The sequence below is a fragment of the Stomoxys calcitrans genome, chromosome 1 (genome assembly GCF_963082655.1).
Source record: "Stomoxys calcitrans chromosome 1, idStoCalc2.1, whole genome shotgun sequence".
Classification (NCBI taxonomy): Eukaryota; Metazoa; Arthropoda; class Insecta; order Diptera; family Muscidae; genus Stomoxys; species Stomoxys calcitrans.
In genome coordinates, this window is record NC_081552.1 from 12,737,577 (window position 1) to 12,753,703 (window position 16,127).

At 39.1% G+C, this 16,127-nt stretch overlaps 1 protein-coding gene across 1 annotated transcript in view; it reads right to left on the reverse strand.

Moving 5' to 3' along the window:
- Nucleotides 1-9,783, reverse strand: part of LOC131995602 (uncharacterized) — a 25,666-nt gene extending 15,883 nt beyond the window's left edge. The window contains exons 1-5 of the mRNA XM_059364374.1: nucleotides 8,514-9,783; nucleotides 6,157-8,334; nucleotides 5,524-6,069; nucleotides 3,999-4,770; nucleotides 3,740-3,890 (exon numbers count right to left, since the gene is read on the reverse strand). Coding sequence (XP_059220357.1) covers nucleotides 3,740-3,890; nucleotides 3,999-4,770; nucleotides 5,524-6,069; nucleotides 6,157-8,334; nucleotides 8,514-9,783 — 4,917 coding nt within the window. The remainder of the gene's footprint in view (nucleotides 1-3,739; nucleotides 3,891-3,998; nucleotides 4,771-5,523; nucleotides 6,070-6,156; nucleotides 8,335-8,513) is intronic.
- Between the last annotated feature and the right edge of the window lie 6,344 nt (nucleotides 9,784-16,127).

The window sequence follows — 16,127 nt, forward strand, 5'->3', positions numbered from 1 at the left end:
CAATTTGGGTCAGATCGGTCCACACTTGGATATAGCTGCCATATAGACCGATTTCTCTATTTAAGGTTTTGGGCGCATTTATTGTCCGATTTCGTCAAAATTTGGGACAGTGAGTTAAGTTAAGCCCCTTGACATACTACTGCAATATCGCACAGATCGGTACAGATTTGGAAGCTGCCATATAGACCGGTATCTCGGTTTTAGGTTTTGGGTCCATTAAAGGCGCATTTATTGTCGGATGTCGCTGAAATTTGAGACAGTGAGTTTAATTAGGCTCTTCCAGATCGGTCCAGATTTCAATATAGCTGCCGCAACGATTGATCTCTGAATTTAAGGTTTTGAGCCCACAAAAGGGGCATTTATTGTCCGATTTCGTCAAAATTTGGGACAGTGAGTTAAGTTAAGCTCCTTGACATACTACTGCAATATCGCACAGATCGATACAGATTTGGAAACTGCCATATAGACCGGTACACTCTTTGTATTCACTAAGTTACGTATGTATTTTGCGGCAGTGTTTTTATAGAACTTTTAGACTATTGTGGAAGCTTGTCCCAGGGTAGGAGGGTTAAAAAATAAAAATGAAAACAGACAAAAAAAAGTTAGTTCCTTTTTTCTTTATTCGAAGGGCAGACAACTTGTCAAAACAGTAGTGAAAAGCATATGATCAACTTTGAACACACTCTCATGTACCTCTCGCTCTCTTTTTCTTTGTTCGGGTTTGGTTGGCTATTCAAATAATTTCTATCTCCCAAAATATGGCGCTGAATTTGTTGTTGGTGATGTTCGCTGTTGATTTCCATCACATTGTCATCATTTTGTTTATTTTTGAATTCAATCGAATTTCCAGCTTTATCGGCCTATCTAATGTCACCGTTGCACATGGGTAAGCATCTTCGGCTTACCCATGCCAAAAATATTTTAAAAAAAAATTTTGTGCACTGGATATTCCCTTAATTTACGGCCTGGACCCCTAAATTTGTTTTTTCTTTTTATACCATCTATTATAAACTAATTTCTTCATTCCATTTGTAAAGCATCGAAATATTTGAGACCCAACAAAGTATATACATATGTATATTTTTGATTGTCTTGACATTCTAAGTCGATTTAGCCATGTCGGTCCGTCCATCTGTCGAAAGAACGCTAGGATTAACCTAGGCGAATGAATGAATGAAGAAGTTGGGATTTTAAATGGGTTATATTGGTCTATGTTTTGATATAGCTGCCATACAAACGATTTTGGATCTTGACCTCTTAAGCCCCTAAACACCCTAAACACACATTCTTATCCGATTTGTCCCAAATTTTGTGTAAAGTATTTTGTTATGACTTCCAACATCTGTGCTAAGTAGGGTTCAAACCGGTTTAAAATTTTATGTAGCTCCCATATAAACCGATCTCCTAATTTCACTCTCTGAGTCTTTAGTGGGCTGGTCTCCAACAGCCAAGCATGTTCCGAATTGGTTGATAACCTGAGATAGCTCCAATAGCTTTGCAATTTTTATCCATTATCCTTTGTTTGCCTAAAAAGAGATATCGGGCAAAAAAATGACAAATGAGATCCATGACAGAGGGTTTCACGCTTTTACTTGTTGTCACTCGGTTCGTTCGGCAAGTCATTGAAAAAAGAATTTTCCATTTATAAAATCAGCTGTTTTCAATGACTTGGCGAACGAATCGAGTGTCAAAACAAAAAAAAAAATGTGTGCTTATGCCGATAAGCCACTTGGGCTCGACTATAAAAAGGAGGCTTCTTATCTTTGTGCTAAATTTTCAATCAAACCCGCTCCACTGAGCTTTCGCTTTCAAGACGTAGAAAAATGATGTCACCTCTCTAACGTAACCTACCCTCCAATAGCTCTGATTCTGAGTACGTTCGTTGAGCTTTCCCCTTTAACAGTTTAATACAAAAATTGGATAATCGCTCTCTACTAAATAAATTTTTTCTATGACAAAGAATTTAAAAATAATATAGCTGAGAATTTTACATTTATCCCATCTGTTAAAGCTTTTTTGAACATATGTTATGAGTCTATAGATTTCTCTTGTCTGTGCTGTTACTCGCTTGGAGCGGCTTTGCGCCTATAACATTGATTATCATGTGTTAGTTGTCTATAACTGACTATATGGCTTCCTGTTGAATAGTCATAATTTAGTATTTTTTAAATCAAATAAAATTGCCATATTAAACGATTCCCAGTGTTAGGGTGTTGATGGAAGTTTTTATTGAACTAATTTGAACATAAGAAAATAAGGGTGACAAACAATAAATGTAAAAGCAAAATATTTCAAAGCCTACTACTACTTATATTCTAATACAATAATACAGTTGAATTGACAAAAAAAAAGGCTCCTTGTCGATGAGCTAAAAATGGCGGCCACCTTGACTTAAGGTTTGTAACTGCTGCTATCACACTGAACGTCATAATTTTGGGGGTAAGGCGGCAGTGTCCTGTTAGGTCATTATAATTGATCAATTGTTTTAAGATAGATAGATATATGAGCAGAATAAAGACAGTCCACAACCTTACACTTTGAATTTAACCCCATATTATCATAATTGGTGTATACAGCCGTTTGGTGGGGGGCGCCTCACTCTATCTGCCATTTGAGCACAAATTTGAATGATCATCTATCACTTGATCCTTAATTGTTTTAATGGGGAAGTAAAGTACCACTTAGATTCTTGGACACAATTTTTAATGTCATATACGTAATCTACTTCCAAATACCTTTAATTTGATGCTCATCTAGCTTGGATCGGATTATATTCCCATTTAAGGGTGGGGCGACCATCAATTACTTGGACCTCATTTTTATGTCATATTCGTAGTCTAATCCCGAATGCCTGTCATTTGAGTCCCATATTGATTTTTACGTCCAATATGCTTGTTTGGAGGAGTTTTTGGGGTTGGACGACCCCTCGCATACTTCATCCCAATTTTTAATACCATATTTGTATTCTACTCCCCAATACCTTTCATTCGATGCCCATATTGTCCCTATCGGTCCACTTTTGATTTTAAGTGATGTTTTTGGGGTAACGGGGGAGGATCCGCCCCTTCTAATATCAACAAACTTAAAAGACTTTTCCTCCTTCCTGACCATTTTCGTAATCCACTCCCAAATGCCTTTCATTGGTGTCCCATATTGTCATTATCGTCCAATAAACCAATTTTATGGGGTTTCGGGGTCGGGGCGGTCCCCCATTCATTGGATCCAATTTTTAATATGAAATTCGTAGTCTACTCCTGGATATCTTTCATTTGAATCCCATATTGTCCCGATCGGTTTACTTTTATGTTGGGGTCCTACTTTTAGGGTAAGGGGGATGGTCCGCCCCCTACCAATATCAATAAATTATACAGCCTATTGCTCCTTCCGGATCATTCCCCACAAACTGTGAAAATTTGAAAGAAATCGGTTCAGGCTTTTTTGAGTCTATACGGAATAAACAAATTTACAAACCCACAAGCAAACAAACATACAGACAAACACAAATGCATTTTATATTTATATAAATTATTCTTAATGAATGAATTAAACTTTATTCATTGAGTATGAGTTAAAAACTAAACTTACAATGATGCTGTTACTTAAAACTAAGCCACCACATTATGTTGCGCCGCTGTCGCTCTGCCAACGTTGCCATTGCATTTCTTGCTGACACAGTGGCCCGTGTAGAATATTGGGCTATTAACCTGTAGTGGGGTGTTGAATAGGCGGCTCGTGTTACTTGTGGGAATACGGGAGCATGAAGGTTTCCCATGAATGGTTGTAAGTAGTTGGTTTGGGTGCAACCAATGAATAAGGTGTCTAGAATAAGGTGTCCAATGCGCTGACTTAGCAGCTCGTGTGGGGTTTTTGGTTGCCTTGGTGCAGCTAAACTGTGGGAATACGGGAACACGAGGGTTCCTCATGATAACTCCTCCCCTTCTAAGTGGGGGCCGTCCTCGGTCCTTGTAATAGCGTTTTTGATTGCATCTTCAACTGACCTGGTTATGATGATCTTCTTTTTTGTGATGGTTCTTCGTCGTAATAGGTAACCTGCCAGTCCCACAATCGCAAAACCACCAATGATTGATAAACCTGCGATTTGGCCCTGATCGACCACACGTTGTAAATGGCGGATGTGTTGGAGGTTCCGTTGGTTCACGTGATGCAGATAGGGGGCACTTAGTATCTCAGTGTGTTGTGTCAGGTTGATCTCAGAAGCCCATGGAGTTTCAGGTTGCAGAGGAGTCGTCGAATTCTCGTTGTAATATACCGAATCGTTGATTTTTACATGATCTTTGAAAATGACCAGGTAAGTGCCATTAATTGTAACAGGAGCTTCATTACTTTCTTCTACTATTGCCAGTTGGTCATTTATGACTACCAATCCATCGCCTATTGGTGTAATCGGCGTGAGATTGTTGAATGTGGTGCTGCAGCTTGCAGTGTTACTTGTCAGTAGTTGTAGAGCGCATGATGTGGCTGATGACGGTAGGCAAAAAGTTGGTATCGTGTCGCTGCAGTTCCTTACCGCTAAGGTACGATTATGGCATACCGCTAAGGTGGATTCTTGTAGGTGGAGCATTTGGTGGCCGTGAGCTACTGGTAAAATAGTAATTTTCTTACATCTAAGCTTAGGAATAGGATATCTTATTAGGAAGTAAATTACATTATCGTATTGCAAAATCTTAATATTAGCTACAGCCATAACATCGGCCACGGAGAGGTTCGTGAAGTGCTCATTTTTTATTATGAAGTTTATTTCGTTACTGTCTAAAAGGATGGGGTTCAAGACTCCAATTTTTGCGAATGTGATAGAAGTGATAAGATTGTCTAAGTCTGTTATTATTGCTCTGTTTCTAGCTAATAGAATATCGTAAAGGTGGCTAGTGTCTATTTCTCTGTGTTTTTCTGTCTTCAAGATTTTATTTACTGTAATGGTGAGACTATTAATTTCTTTTTGTACCTCCGTGTTGATAGTAAACTGTCTGTCCTGGGAGTCGATTAGTTGTTCTGCCTTGTTTGTTAGTCTGTCAAAGTCGTCATGGTCTGGGGTCCCTGCAATATATTTCAGTACCGTCCCTATAAAGTTCAAGCTTCTCGCTTGTCTGTGATGAGTATTTACTGTCTGTATTAGTCTACTTATCTGATTTATGTCTGCGTCTAGCAACTTCCTCATGTGTGTTTGAGGAAAATGGTCCGCAGCGTTAGCTGTCTCGTCCTTTAGTCGTTCGTACAGAGTCAGGTTCGTAACATGTTTGATGTGTCCATAACTTTCCCAGATAACAAGGTCACCACCGGCCACCGGAATGTATCCTGCATTTGAGTAGTCTATTAGTCGTCCAGATGTTGCTGATACCAATATGGCTATAACCAATTTTAAAGCGATTCTGAAAACGTAAGTTATAAAAATTTTTTTTTTTTAATCGTCTCCCGCATATAACGTTGTGTTAATTCTAGAAAGGAAGAAAATTCAGCGGAGATTGTCCTTATGGACCCTCCTCCCCCTTATGAGAACGGTGGTACCCAGGTCTTTTTCAACTTCCTCTTCGGTGTAAAGAGGTGTAAGTTTATTACCTAGCCTTCTGTTATTTTTTACGAGCACCTTCTCCCCAACGGCAAAATCCCTATCTTGCCTATTCCTATTGTGCGCTTCTAAGTTTTTGATCTGAGTGTTTTTTATACGCGATACTATTTGTGCGTCGGCTTCCGAGGAATGAAAGGCTGTAATAGGTTTCGTCTCAGTTACCGAATGTATTGACCTGTTATATTCGATGGTAGCCAAAAGAACTATCTCTTCGATATCATCTAAATTTTTGTCAAGTTTAAGACATCTAGATATTTCCATCAGTGTGTTGTGAAATCGCTCTACCTGTCCATTTGAGGTACTGTGCAAGGGTGGAGCGTTCGCAATATCGATGTCGAAATGGTTCTTTAACGTGGCCTTGATGCTATGTGAATTGAGCGACTTCTCGTTGTCACAGTAAATAGTTTTCGTATTTGAAAACACATTGAGCAACTGCAGAAGCTGAGGCTTAACGTCTACTATCGTCCTAGACTTTAAAGACTGTACTATTGCAAATTTTGAAAATTTGTCAATGCAAGTCAAAAAATATTTCGACCCTGTTGAAAATATATCAATGTGGAGAATTTCTCCACAATATGTGGGTATGGGCGTTTGAGCAATGAGTTGCTTTCTTGGATGGCGGTCATACTTCGCTTGAGAGCATACGCGACAATTTGCTACAAATTGTTTAGTCTTCTTTTCCATTTTTGGAAAAAAATAGTCTTCAATTATTTGCTTCACGTTTTCCTGGGCTGCTCGGTGTGCTCGATTGTGTTCGGCTGCGATAATTTCCTGTTGTTCGTTAGGATCTGATATATCAATAACTAACTTTTCTGTGTGCCTGAATTTCACGGTTGGAAAGAGTTCGATCAATTTATGCTGGAATCGTGCCAATGTGTGTAGATCACACTGCAGAGCATTTACTACATCTACGTTCACGGCTTCCTGGAGATTTTTAATTAAATCGTCATCGGTTCGGAATGAAATCAAGTGTCTCGTCTTTTTCCCAAAAATAATGAAAGTTTTTTTCTGGGGTTCTGTGCCTTCCTCAACAAGTATCTGATTACGGAAGCAATTTACCGGCTTATCGGTTCTCTCAATCGTGTTGGTAGATGATTCTTCGCTGTGGATTGTTTCAACACTCGCATTGTCTAAAGCATTAATGTGCTGTCTGGACAGCGCATCTGCAACTACGTTTTCCTTGCCTGGTTTATAGATTAGCTTTGCGTTGCATTCATCAATGAAAGCTTTCCACCTTTTAATTTTAGAATTCGGATTTCTGTCCGAAACGGCAAAGGTTAATGGTTGGTGGTCCGTGAATACGTTTAATTTTGATACACCATAAAGGTAGTTTCTAAGCGTTTTAAGTGCCCAGACAATGGCTAATAATTCCCGTTCATTAGTAGCGTAATGTTCCTCGCTAATTGTCAAAGTGCGGGAAATCATGGTTATAGGTTTTCCCTCCTGTGAAAGGACAGCACCTATAGCATGGGAGGATGCGTCTGTGGTTAAATCGAACGCTTTTCGGAAATCTGGGTATGTTAAGGTTACGTCTTCGGAGGCAAGTATATCTTTTATTTTAATAAAGGCTTTTTTCTGCTCACTAGTCAAATCAATCTTGATTTTTTTCGACTGTGTTGCAGTAACTCGGCCGTACTCTCCTCTCAGTATGTTTGATAGTGGTTTCGCAATCTTGGCGAAGTCGCGTATGAAGCAGCGGTAGTATCCCGCTAAGCCTAAGAATGACCTTAGACCTCTTAAGGTGCTGGGCTCAGGAAAATTCCGAATTGTTTCAATTTTTTCAGCACAAGTTTTAATTCCTCCTTGTGAAACTAAGAACCCTAAGTATTCGACCTCGGTTTGGAAAAATTTTGATTTTTCTGCCGATACCCTCATATTGGCTTCGAATAGACTTCGCATCACTACTTCCGTATCTGTTAAATGGTCTTGCTCGTTTTTCGAGAATATAATGACATCGTCGACGTAGACGAAACATCTCTTACCGATGTGTTCTCTTAACACATCGTCTATCGCCCTTTGGAAAATGCTGGGCGCGTTCTTCAGACCGAAGGCCAGTCTGCAGAATTCATATTTTCCGTTTTTTACAGAAAATGCGGTTTTTTCTCTATCGGGTTCAGACAACTGAATTTGGTGGAAACCTGATTTTAGGTCTAGTGTAGTGAAGAATTTACTCCCACCAAGGTTGGATAGAGTTTCCGTTATTTCTGGAATCGGGTACCTATCACTGACAGTTTTATCATTAAGTTTTCGAAAATCTATAACTAATCGCTTTTTTTCCTGTCCATTTTCATCAAAGCCCTTTTTTTTAACGACCCATATTGGGTTGTTATAGGGGGACCTAGACTTTCGAATGATACCGTTTGCCAGTAAATCCTGAATTTCCTTATTAACAAAATCCGCAACGCCCAGTGGGTACGGGTACAGTCTTGAGTAAACTGGGTCTTCGTTCTCCGTGCGGATGGTCGCAACCACATTCGTATTGTATGGGAGTGCTTCATTGGGGTCTGCAAATACTCCGTTTACGTTGGCAATTACTCTAAAGAATGCGTCTTTGAACTCCCTTGGTACCGACTTAGCCTGAAGTTGTAAATGATTTATATCCTGGCTGGTAATAAATAAAATAACTTCTTTTCCATGGTCATGTGTAATTGTGTTAGTTTTTAAATCAATGGATGCGTGTACCTTATTCAATAAATCAAGGCCAATAACGCCATCAAATGATTTCAACTCGGGTAAAATAAAAAAATCTTCTGTAACGCCGAAAATTCTAATTTTGCATTTAAGTTTGATGGGAGTAACTCCATGAATTGATTTTACTGCAAATGAATTTTGGACCTCCTTTACTCCCTTTAGTTCCGGTAAGGGTTTGATGTAACTCCTTGAAGCCCCCGTGTCGACAAGGAGTTTGATTTCTTTCCCTCCTATTGACCTTGAAATCCAAGGCAGGAGGGACCTTCCCCTAAAAAATTAAGCTCGTCGCTCTCAATTTCGTCTACGGCCTGTTCCGCATCTTCATCATACGTTGGCTCGTCCATTGATTCGTGTTCTTCGCTAAGATGATTCACACGTTGTAGTTTTGGTCCTGTGTATCGCCCTGAATTTGACGCTCGTTTCTGTGTATTTCCCTGTGACCTGTCATTATAGTCATGACTTTGGTAGTTTTTTTTTTGTCTAAATTGGGATAGGGAAGGGTCTACTTCCATAGGTTCGACACGTCTATGATCGGCGAAGTTACCACTGGTGTGTGGCTTTTGGTTATTTAAGTTGTTCTGCGGTTGACCAGCCTGTTTCTGTTTGGTAACCGAATAATGTGGGTTCTTCTGTCCCACATTGTGATCCGTATTAGGGGAATTTTGGGCAGAACTTGCCTTTCTGTTGTAAGAACTATCAGATCTATTTGCGAAATTTTTCGCGAAAGCGTAGCGCTCGTTATTAGCGTCTACTTCTTGTGCTAAGGCCAATGCAGAAGGGAGGTCTGTTGGTCTTGAGGCAAACAGGATATCACAAAGGGGTTTCCTTAAACCTGATATGAAAACCCTAAGTGCATCGGCTCTGTATTTTTCGTTTATAGTGTCTGCTACACTATTTTCATATGACATGATTGTCTTATTGGCTAACAAGGTTAATTTCTTTTCTACCTCATCGTAGAAATCTAGTAACTGCATCGAACCCTGCCTCAGCGTGGACAGTTCTTGTTCGATCAGATATATCGGACGTTTGTCCGCGTAAGTAAAATCGAGACGGGCAATGATTGCTTTAAAACTTAATACCGTGCTAAAGGATGAAAGTACTGCATCGGCGGCACCTCGCACTTTATTTCTAAGAATAATCACCGCTTGATAGTGGCGTTCGCTGCCATCGTATTTCTCAAATAACTCGTATGCATTGTGCGCTGCCTCGCGCCATGACACATAGGTGCCTGGCTGTCCCGAAAATTCCGGAAGAGACTTTATGGCATCTAAGGTGATATCACAAGGTACCAGCGGATTTATCCGAACTTTCGTAAACTTTTCAATTTTAGGTTTGTCAGTAGCAAGTCTACTGTTAATCGCAGTTATTTTCCTGTCGAATTCTAATTTTTGAGCGGCCAATGCTCTGCTCACTTCTGCTCTAACTAGCTCACTTACTTGTTCGGCGTTCATGGTTTCTTTTGTTTCTAAACTTAACTTGCCTAATAAGTCTTCTAATTCCTGACTCATAAATTATTCGCAAAAAATGGAGTATTCCCAAAAAAAAAATATATTTGAATGAATTTGGTTAAATTTTCTCCTTTTTTATTTCAATTTTCACTTGGCACTTCACTTACCTTATCATCCTTAAATGTTAGGTAAATTAATTAAAATTAATTTCTGTTGTTGATTTTCGGTAGCTTCTTCCACTTCTTGGCTCGGGATGTGTGTTTCTTGATGAGCCCTCTGATTGTTTTTCACTTTCTTTCGCCGCCCAAGGATATTCGTTCCTTGGTGATTCTGTAGATCGTCTTCGATGTTGCCTTTCGCTGCCCAAGGATATTCGTTCCTTGGTGACTTAAGCTTATTTTCGAATTGAGTCCTTTCAATTGAGTCCTTTTTTCTTAAGGGTATTTTGGTACAGTTTTGACTGAGCTTTCTTTCCTATTTATATTTTTTTCTCACAGGATTTTTATTTTATGTTTTGTAGTTTCACTTTTCACAGTTCTAACTTTTTTTAGAGTTCTTTTCGCGAAGTGAACCACGTACGTTTTTACTTTTCCTTTTTTAGGATTTGTATTTTTATTTTATATTTTGTAGTTTCACTTTTCGCAGTTCTAACTTTTTTTAGAGTTCTTTTCGCGAAGTGAACCACGTTGGGCGCCAATTATTCTTAATGAATGAATTAAACTTTATTCATTGAGTATGAGTTAAAAACTAAACTTACAATGATGCTGTTACTTAAAACTAAGCCACCACATTATGTTGCGCCGCTGTCGCTCTGCCAACGTTGCCATTGCATTTCTTGCTGACACAGTGGCCCGTGTAGAATATTGGGCTATTAACCTGTAGTGGGGTGTTGAATAGGCGGCTCGTGTTACTTGTGGGAATACGGGAGCATGAAGGTTTCCCATGAATGGTTGTAAGTAGTTGGTTTGGGTGCAACCAATGAATAAGGTGTCTAGAATAAGGTGTCCAATGCGCTGACTTAGCAGCTCGTGTGGGGTTTTTGGTTGCCTTGGTGCAGCTAAACTGTGGGAATACGGGAACACGAGGGTTCCTCATGATAACTTATACATAGATAGATAGAAGATGATAATTGGAGGTAAATAGATCAATTTTGTTTGAATTTCTTACAATTTGATAATTTTTTAAACGATTTAAATAACAGCAGACAAAAATCATATTTATGCTTTTAAACAAAAAATGTTCCCCTGAAATGATTAAAAATGTTTATTGACATATAGGAAATGCTTTAATTATTGTTTGAATTTCATAAATTTGAGAAAGCTTCCTTCAATAGTTTAAAAATTGTTTTTATACCCACCACCATCAGATGGTGGTATACTTATCCAGTCATGCCAATTTGATTTGATTTAAATAAAAAAGACTAAATTATGACTATTCAACAGGTAGCCATATAGTCAGTTATAGACAACTAATACATGATGATCAATTTTATAGGCGCTAAGCCGCTTCAAGCGAGTAGCAGCATAGACAAAGTATATCTATAGCCTCTTAACAATATGTTCAAAAAAGCTTTAACAAATGGGAGAAATGTCAAATTATCAGTTGTTTATATGCGATTGCGCAAGGGTCCGGGGCGACATGGAACGGAGAACTTTTAAGTTATTTTGGGTATTAAAGTCTAAACCTTTCCCTTATCGATGGCAGCACTCACATTTAAATAAGCGCCATCTATTCTGTTTGCAAATGAATGAACTGAATGGAGACGCCACCACGAACAGAGAGAGGGCAGAGTGGTAAAAATTGATTATGCAACATTTATCTTTGTTATGGCAACCTATAGGTCCGTAAAATAGAAAAAATAAGGTGTAGGAATTTCGTTGCGGTTGTTTGCTGTATTATTTTTTAAATTTCTCACCTTAAGAAGGGCCTTAACAATAAGTGTTTCAGGTAGTTGAAGTGAAGATAGCCACTTAAACTACCTGAAGGTAGTCACTTAAGGCCCTTCTTAGGGTGGAAAATTTAAAAAATAATACAGCAATAGGCAAAAATTTATCCAATTGTGTTAAACTGTAAGAGGGGAAGGCTCAACGATTGTACGCAGAATCAGAGCTATTGGAGAGTAGATTACATTACAGAGGTGGCATTTTTCTACATATTGAAAGCGAAAGCTCAGTGGAGCGGGTTTGATTGAAAATTTAGCTAAGAAATAAGAAGCCTCCTTTTTATTGTCGAGTCCAAGTGGCGTGCTGATAACGACAAGTAAAAGGATGAAAAGTTCGGCCGGGCCGAATCTTACATACCCATGGATCTCATTTGTCATTTTTCTCTCTTTATAGGCAAACAAAGGATAATGGATAGAAATTGCAAAGCTATTGGAGCTATTTCAGGTTATCGACCGATTCGGGCCATGCTTGGTTTGGCTGTTGGAGATCATAGTAGATGTCATTGTGCAAAATGTCAGCCAAAATTGGAAAATAATTGAGCCCTACAGCGGCTTAAGAATTAAAATCGGGAGATCGGTTCATATGGAAGCTATATGAGGTTATGGACCCATTCAGACCGTATGTGGGAGGCCATAGGAGAAGTCGTAATAGGAAGTATTTATGCAAAATTTCATGCGCCTAGCTTTATCCCTTTGAAAGTTAGGGTGCCTTCGACAGATGGACGGACCGATATGGCTAAATCGACTTAGAATCTCACCATGATCAAAAATATACATATATACTTTGTTGGGTCTCAAATGAATATTTCGATGCTTTACAAACTGAATGACGAAATTAGTTAATGGTGGAGGGTATAAAAAGAAACAAGTAAAAGCGTGCTAAGTTCGGCCGGCCGAATCTTTTATACCCTCCACCATGGATGGCATTTGTCGAGCTCTTGCCACGGTATCTCTTTCTAGGCGAACAAAGGATGTAAGAAAAGATTTGCTCTGCTATTAGAGCGATATCAAGATATGGTCCGGTTTGTACCACAGTGATATTATATGTTGGAGACCTGTGTAATATGTTAGAATTGCGCCCTTTGGGGGCTCAAGAAGTAAAATAGAGCGATCGATTTATATGGGATCTGTTTCGGGCTATAGACCGATTCAGACCATAATAAACACGTATGTTGATGGTCATGAGAGGATCCGTCGTACAAAATTTCAGGCAAATCGAATAATAATTGCGACCTCTAGAGGCTCAAGAAGTCAAGATCACAGATCGGTTTATATGGCAGCTATATCAGGTTATGAACCGATTTGAACTATTCTTAGCACAGTTGTTGAAAGTTATAACAAAAGACCTCATGCAAAATTTCATTCCAATCGGATAATAATTGCGCCCTCAAGTGGCTCAAGAAGTCAAGACCCCAAATCGGTTTAAATGGCAGCTATATCAAAACATGACCGATTTAAACCATACTCAGCGTAGTTGTTGGAAGTGCTACCAAAACACTACGTGCAAAATTTCAATAAAATCGGATAAGAATTGCGACCTCTAAAGGCTCAAGAAATCAAGACCAAAGATCGGTTTATATGGCAGCTATATCAAAACATGGACCGATTTAGCGCATTTACAATACCAACCGGTCTACACTAATAAAAAGTATTTGTGCAAAATTTCAAGCGGCTAGCTTTATCCCTTCAAAAGTTAGCGTGCTTTCGACAGACAGACTGATGGACGGACGGACATGGCTAGATCGACTTTATGGGGTCTTAGACGCATATTTTGAGGTGTTACAAACAGGAAGCGCTGCGAAGCGGGTCGGGTTTGTTTTTGGTTGTAAATATGTTAGTTCCGTATAGAATGAAAAACGACTGAACAGATTTCTTTGAAATTTTCACAGATTGTGGGGAGTGGTCCGGAAAGATGAATAGGCTATATACATTTTTGATATCGCAAGGCGGGCCCCGCTTAACCTAAGAGTACCACACAAAAATAAATGTGGACCGATTGGGACAATATGAGACTTAAATGGAAGGTATTCAAGAGTAGAGTACGAATTTCATATCAAAAATTGGGTCCAAGCAATTGGGATCTCGCCCTGACCCCAAAATAAATTATTGGAAGATAATCACAATATGGGGCTAGAGTAAAAGGTATTCGAGAGTAGATTACGAATACCTTTTATTCGGAAGGAATGAGGTATAGGTTATATAATTTATTGATTTCCCCGTTACCCTAAAACGCCAAAATCAAAAGTGGGCCGATAAGGTCAATATGGGTATCAAATGAATGATATCGGAGAGTAGAATACGAATATGGTATAAAAACTTGGATTCAAGTATCCATGGGTCGCCCAGCCACAAAAACTGCTCCAAACAGACATATAGGATAAACATATCAATATAGGGCTGAAATGAAAGGTATTCGGGAGTAGACTACGAATATGACATTAAACTTTGTGTCCACGAAAATTATGACGTTCAGCGCGATAGCAGGAATTGCAAACCTTAACGTTAAGGTTGCTACAATTTTTAGCTTATCGATAGACAAGACCAAACGACGTGCCGCTGGGCAACACTTTTTTGTTAAAAAGTTTTACATGGTTTAATAACAAGCACTATCGTCACCACATTAAATATATAGATCGGCAAGTTACCATATATAGACCGGCAACAAATAATTATGAGGACTATTTAATAGGTAGTCATATAGTCAATTATAGACAACCCCCACATGATGATCCACTCCAAGCGAGGAGCACTAACATTTAAATTAGCCCATCTACTGGATTCAGTTGATCCAATTGGATTTAGTTGATCCAATTGAAAACAGATGGCGCTAATTCGGAGAAGCCAACATGAACAGAGAGAGGGCAGAATGGTAAAAATTAATCATCCAGCAAGTATCTTTGTTGTGGCAACCTATCGGTCCTTTGAATAAAGAAAAATAAAATATAGAAATTTCGTTGCGGTTGTTTGCGGTATTATTTTTTAACTTTCCCACCTAAGATGGTGTTTAAGGTAGTTGAAGTGTCAATCTTCGCCATAAAAATAAAAATAGATATACATACAAAAAATGTCTATACAACATAACAACCCCCAAATAGGACGTTTTTGCTTGCCTTAACAATTTGGGTCTTAAAAAGAGTGGAGCTCGTTATTTATAGTTTTTAGGGCCTATACCCCAAACCGGACATATTTCCTGACTTTTGCAGTAAAGGGTTTAAATGAATAACCAATTTTGAGGCCAATGGCAATATGGGGCCCAAACAAATGATATACGAGAGTAGAACACGATGCTGATTCATTTTCAGAGCTAAGTGGTTGGGGGACCACCCCACTCCCCAAAATACACCTTAATCGGACATATTTACCGACCAGGTCAATGTCTGTTCAAATGAAAGGTACTAAGGAGTAAAACATGAAATTAATGTCACTTTCGGGACCAATTTTCTGGGGGTCTACCTTCCCTTCCCCGAAACAAACAGCAATTATTTACTGAACATTGCAATATGGTGCTTAAATAAATGTAGTCGCCTCCCCTTCCCCAAAACACCCCTCAAATCGTACATATTTACCGACCATGGCAATATGTGGCTCAAATTAAAGGCATTCGAGATTAGAAAACGAATTTAATAACCTACTTTGGGGGCACGTGTTTGGGGGACGCCTCATCCCATGAACTCCCCTTAAACCATTGGAAATGTGTGGCTTTAATAAATAGTATGGTATACTTGAGCAGGGCTAAGTGTCTGGGGGACGAACTCACCTCCGAAAAACCCGCTAAATCAGACATACATATTTACCGATCATGGCAATGTGGGACTCAAATGAAAGGCATTTGAGAGTAGAGCACGAAATTTACACCCACTTTCTGGCCCACGTTTCTGGTCCTGGTGTGTTTGACATTATGGGGCTCAAACAAAACCGTGTTCTAGCAGTATGCTGATATTTTTTCAGGGCCCGCCCCCTAAACTCCCTTCAAACCGGCCATGTTTGTCTACTATGACAATAAATAATAGGTATTTGATAGTAAAAAACGAATTTCAAACCGCCCATGTTTGCCTACTATGGAAATAAATAATAGGTATTTGATAGTAGAAAACGAATTTGATATCCAATTTTGAGGGCAAGTTTTTGGGGGCGTCTCATCCCATAAACTCCCCTAAACCAATTGCAATTGGGGTTCAAATCTGATATCTGTTTTATGGCCAAGTGTTTCAGGGACGCCTCACCTCATAAACTTCCCCTAAAGCATACATATATACCGACTATAGCAATATGTAGCTCAAATGTGGTTTTTTAGAGAAGTGTATGAATCTGATATCCACTTTCGAGGTAAGCGGTTTGGCTACTCCAATCCACCACCAAACCCAAGAGAATGAAGTAGATCTAACATCCATACTTTAATTAGCGGACCCTCCCCTTACCCTTTTTTCAATAACGCCAAGTCTCGAAGATTGATGGGCGATTT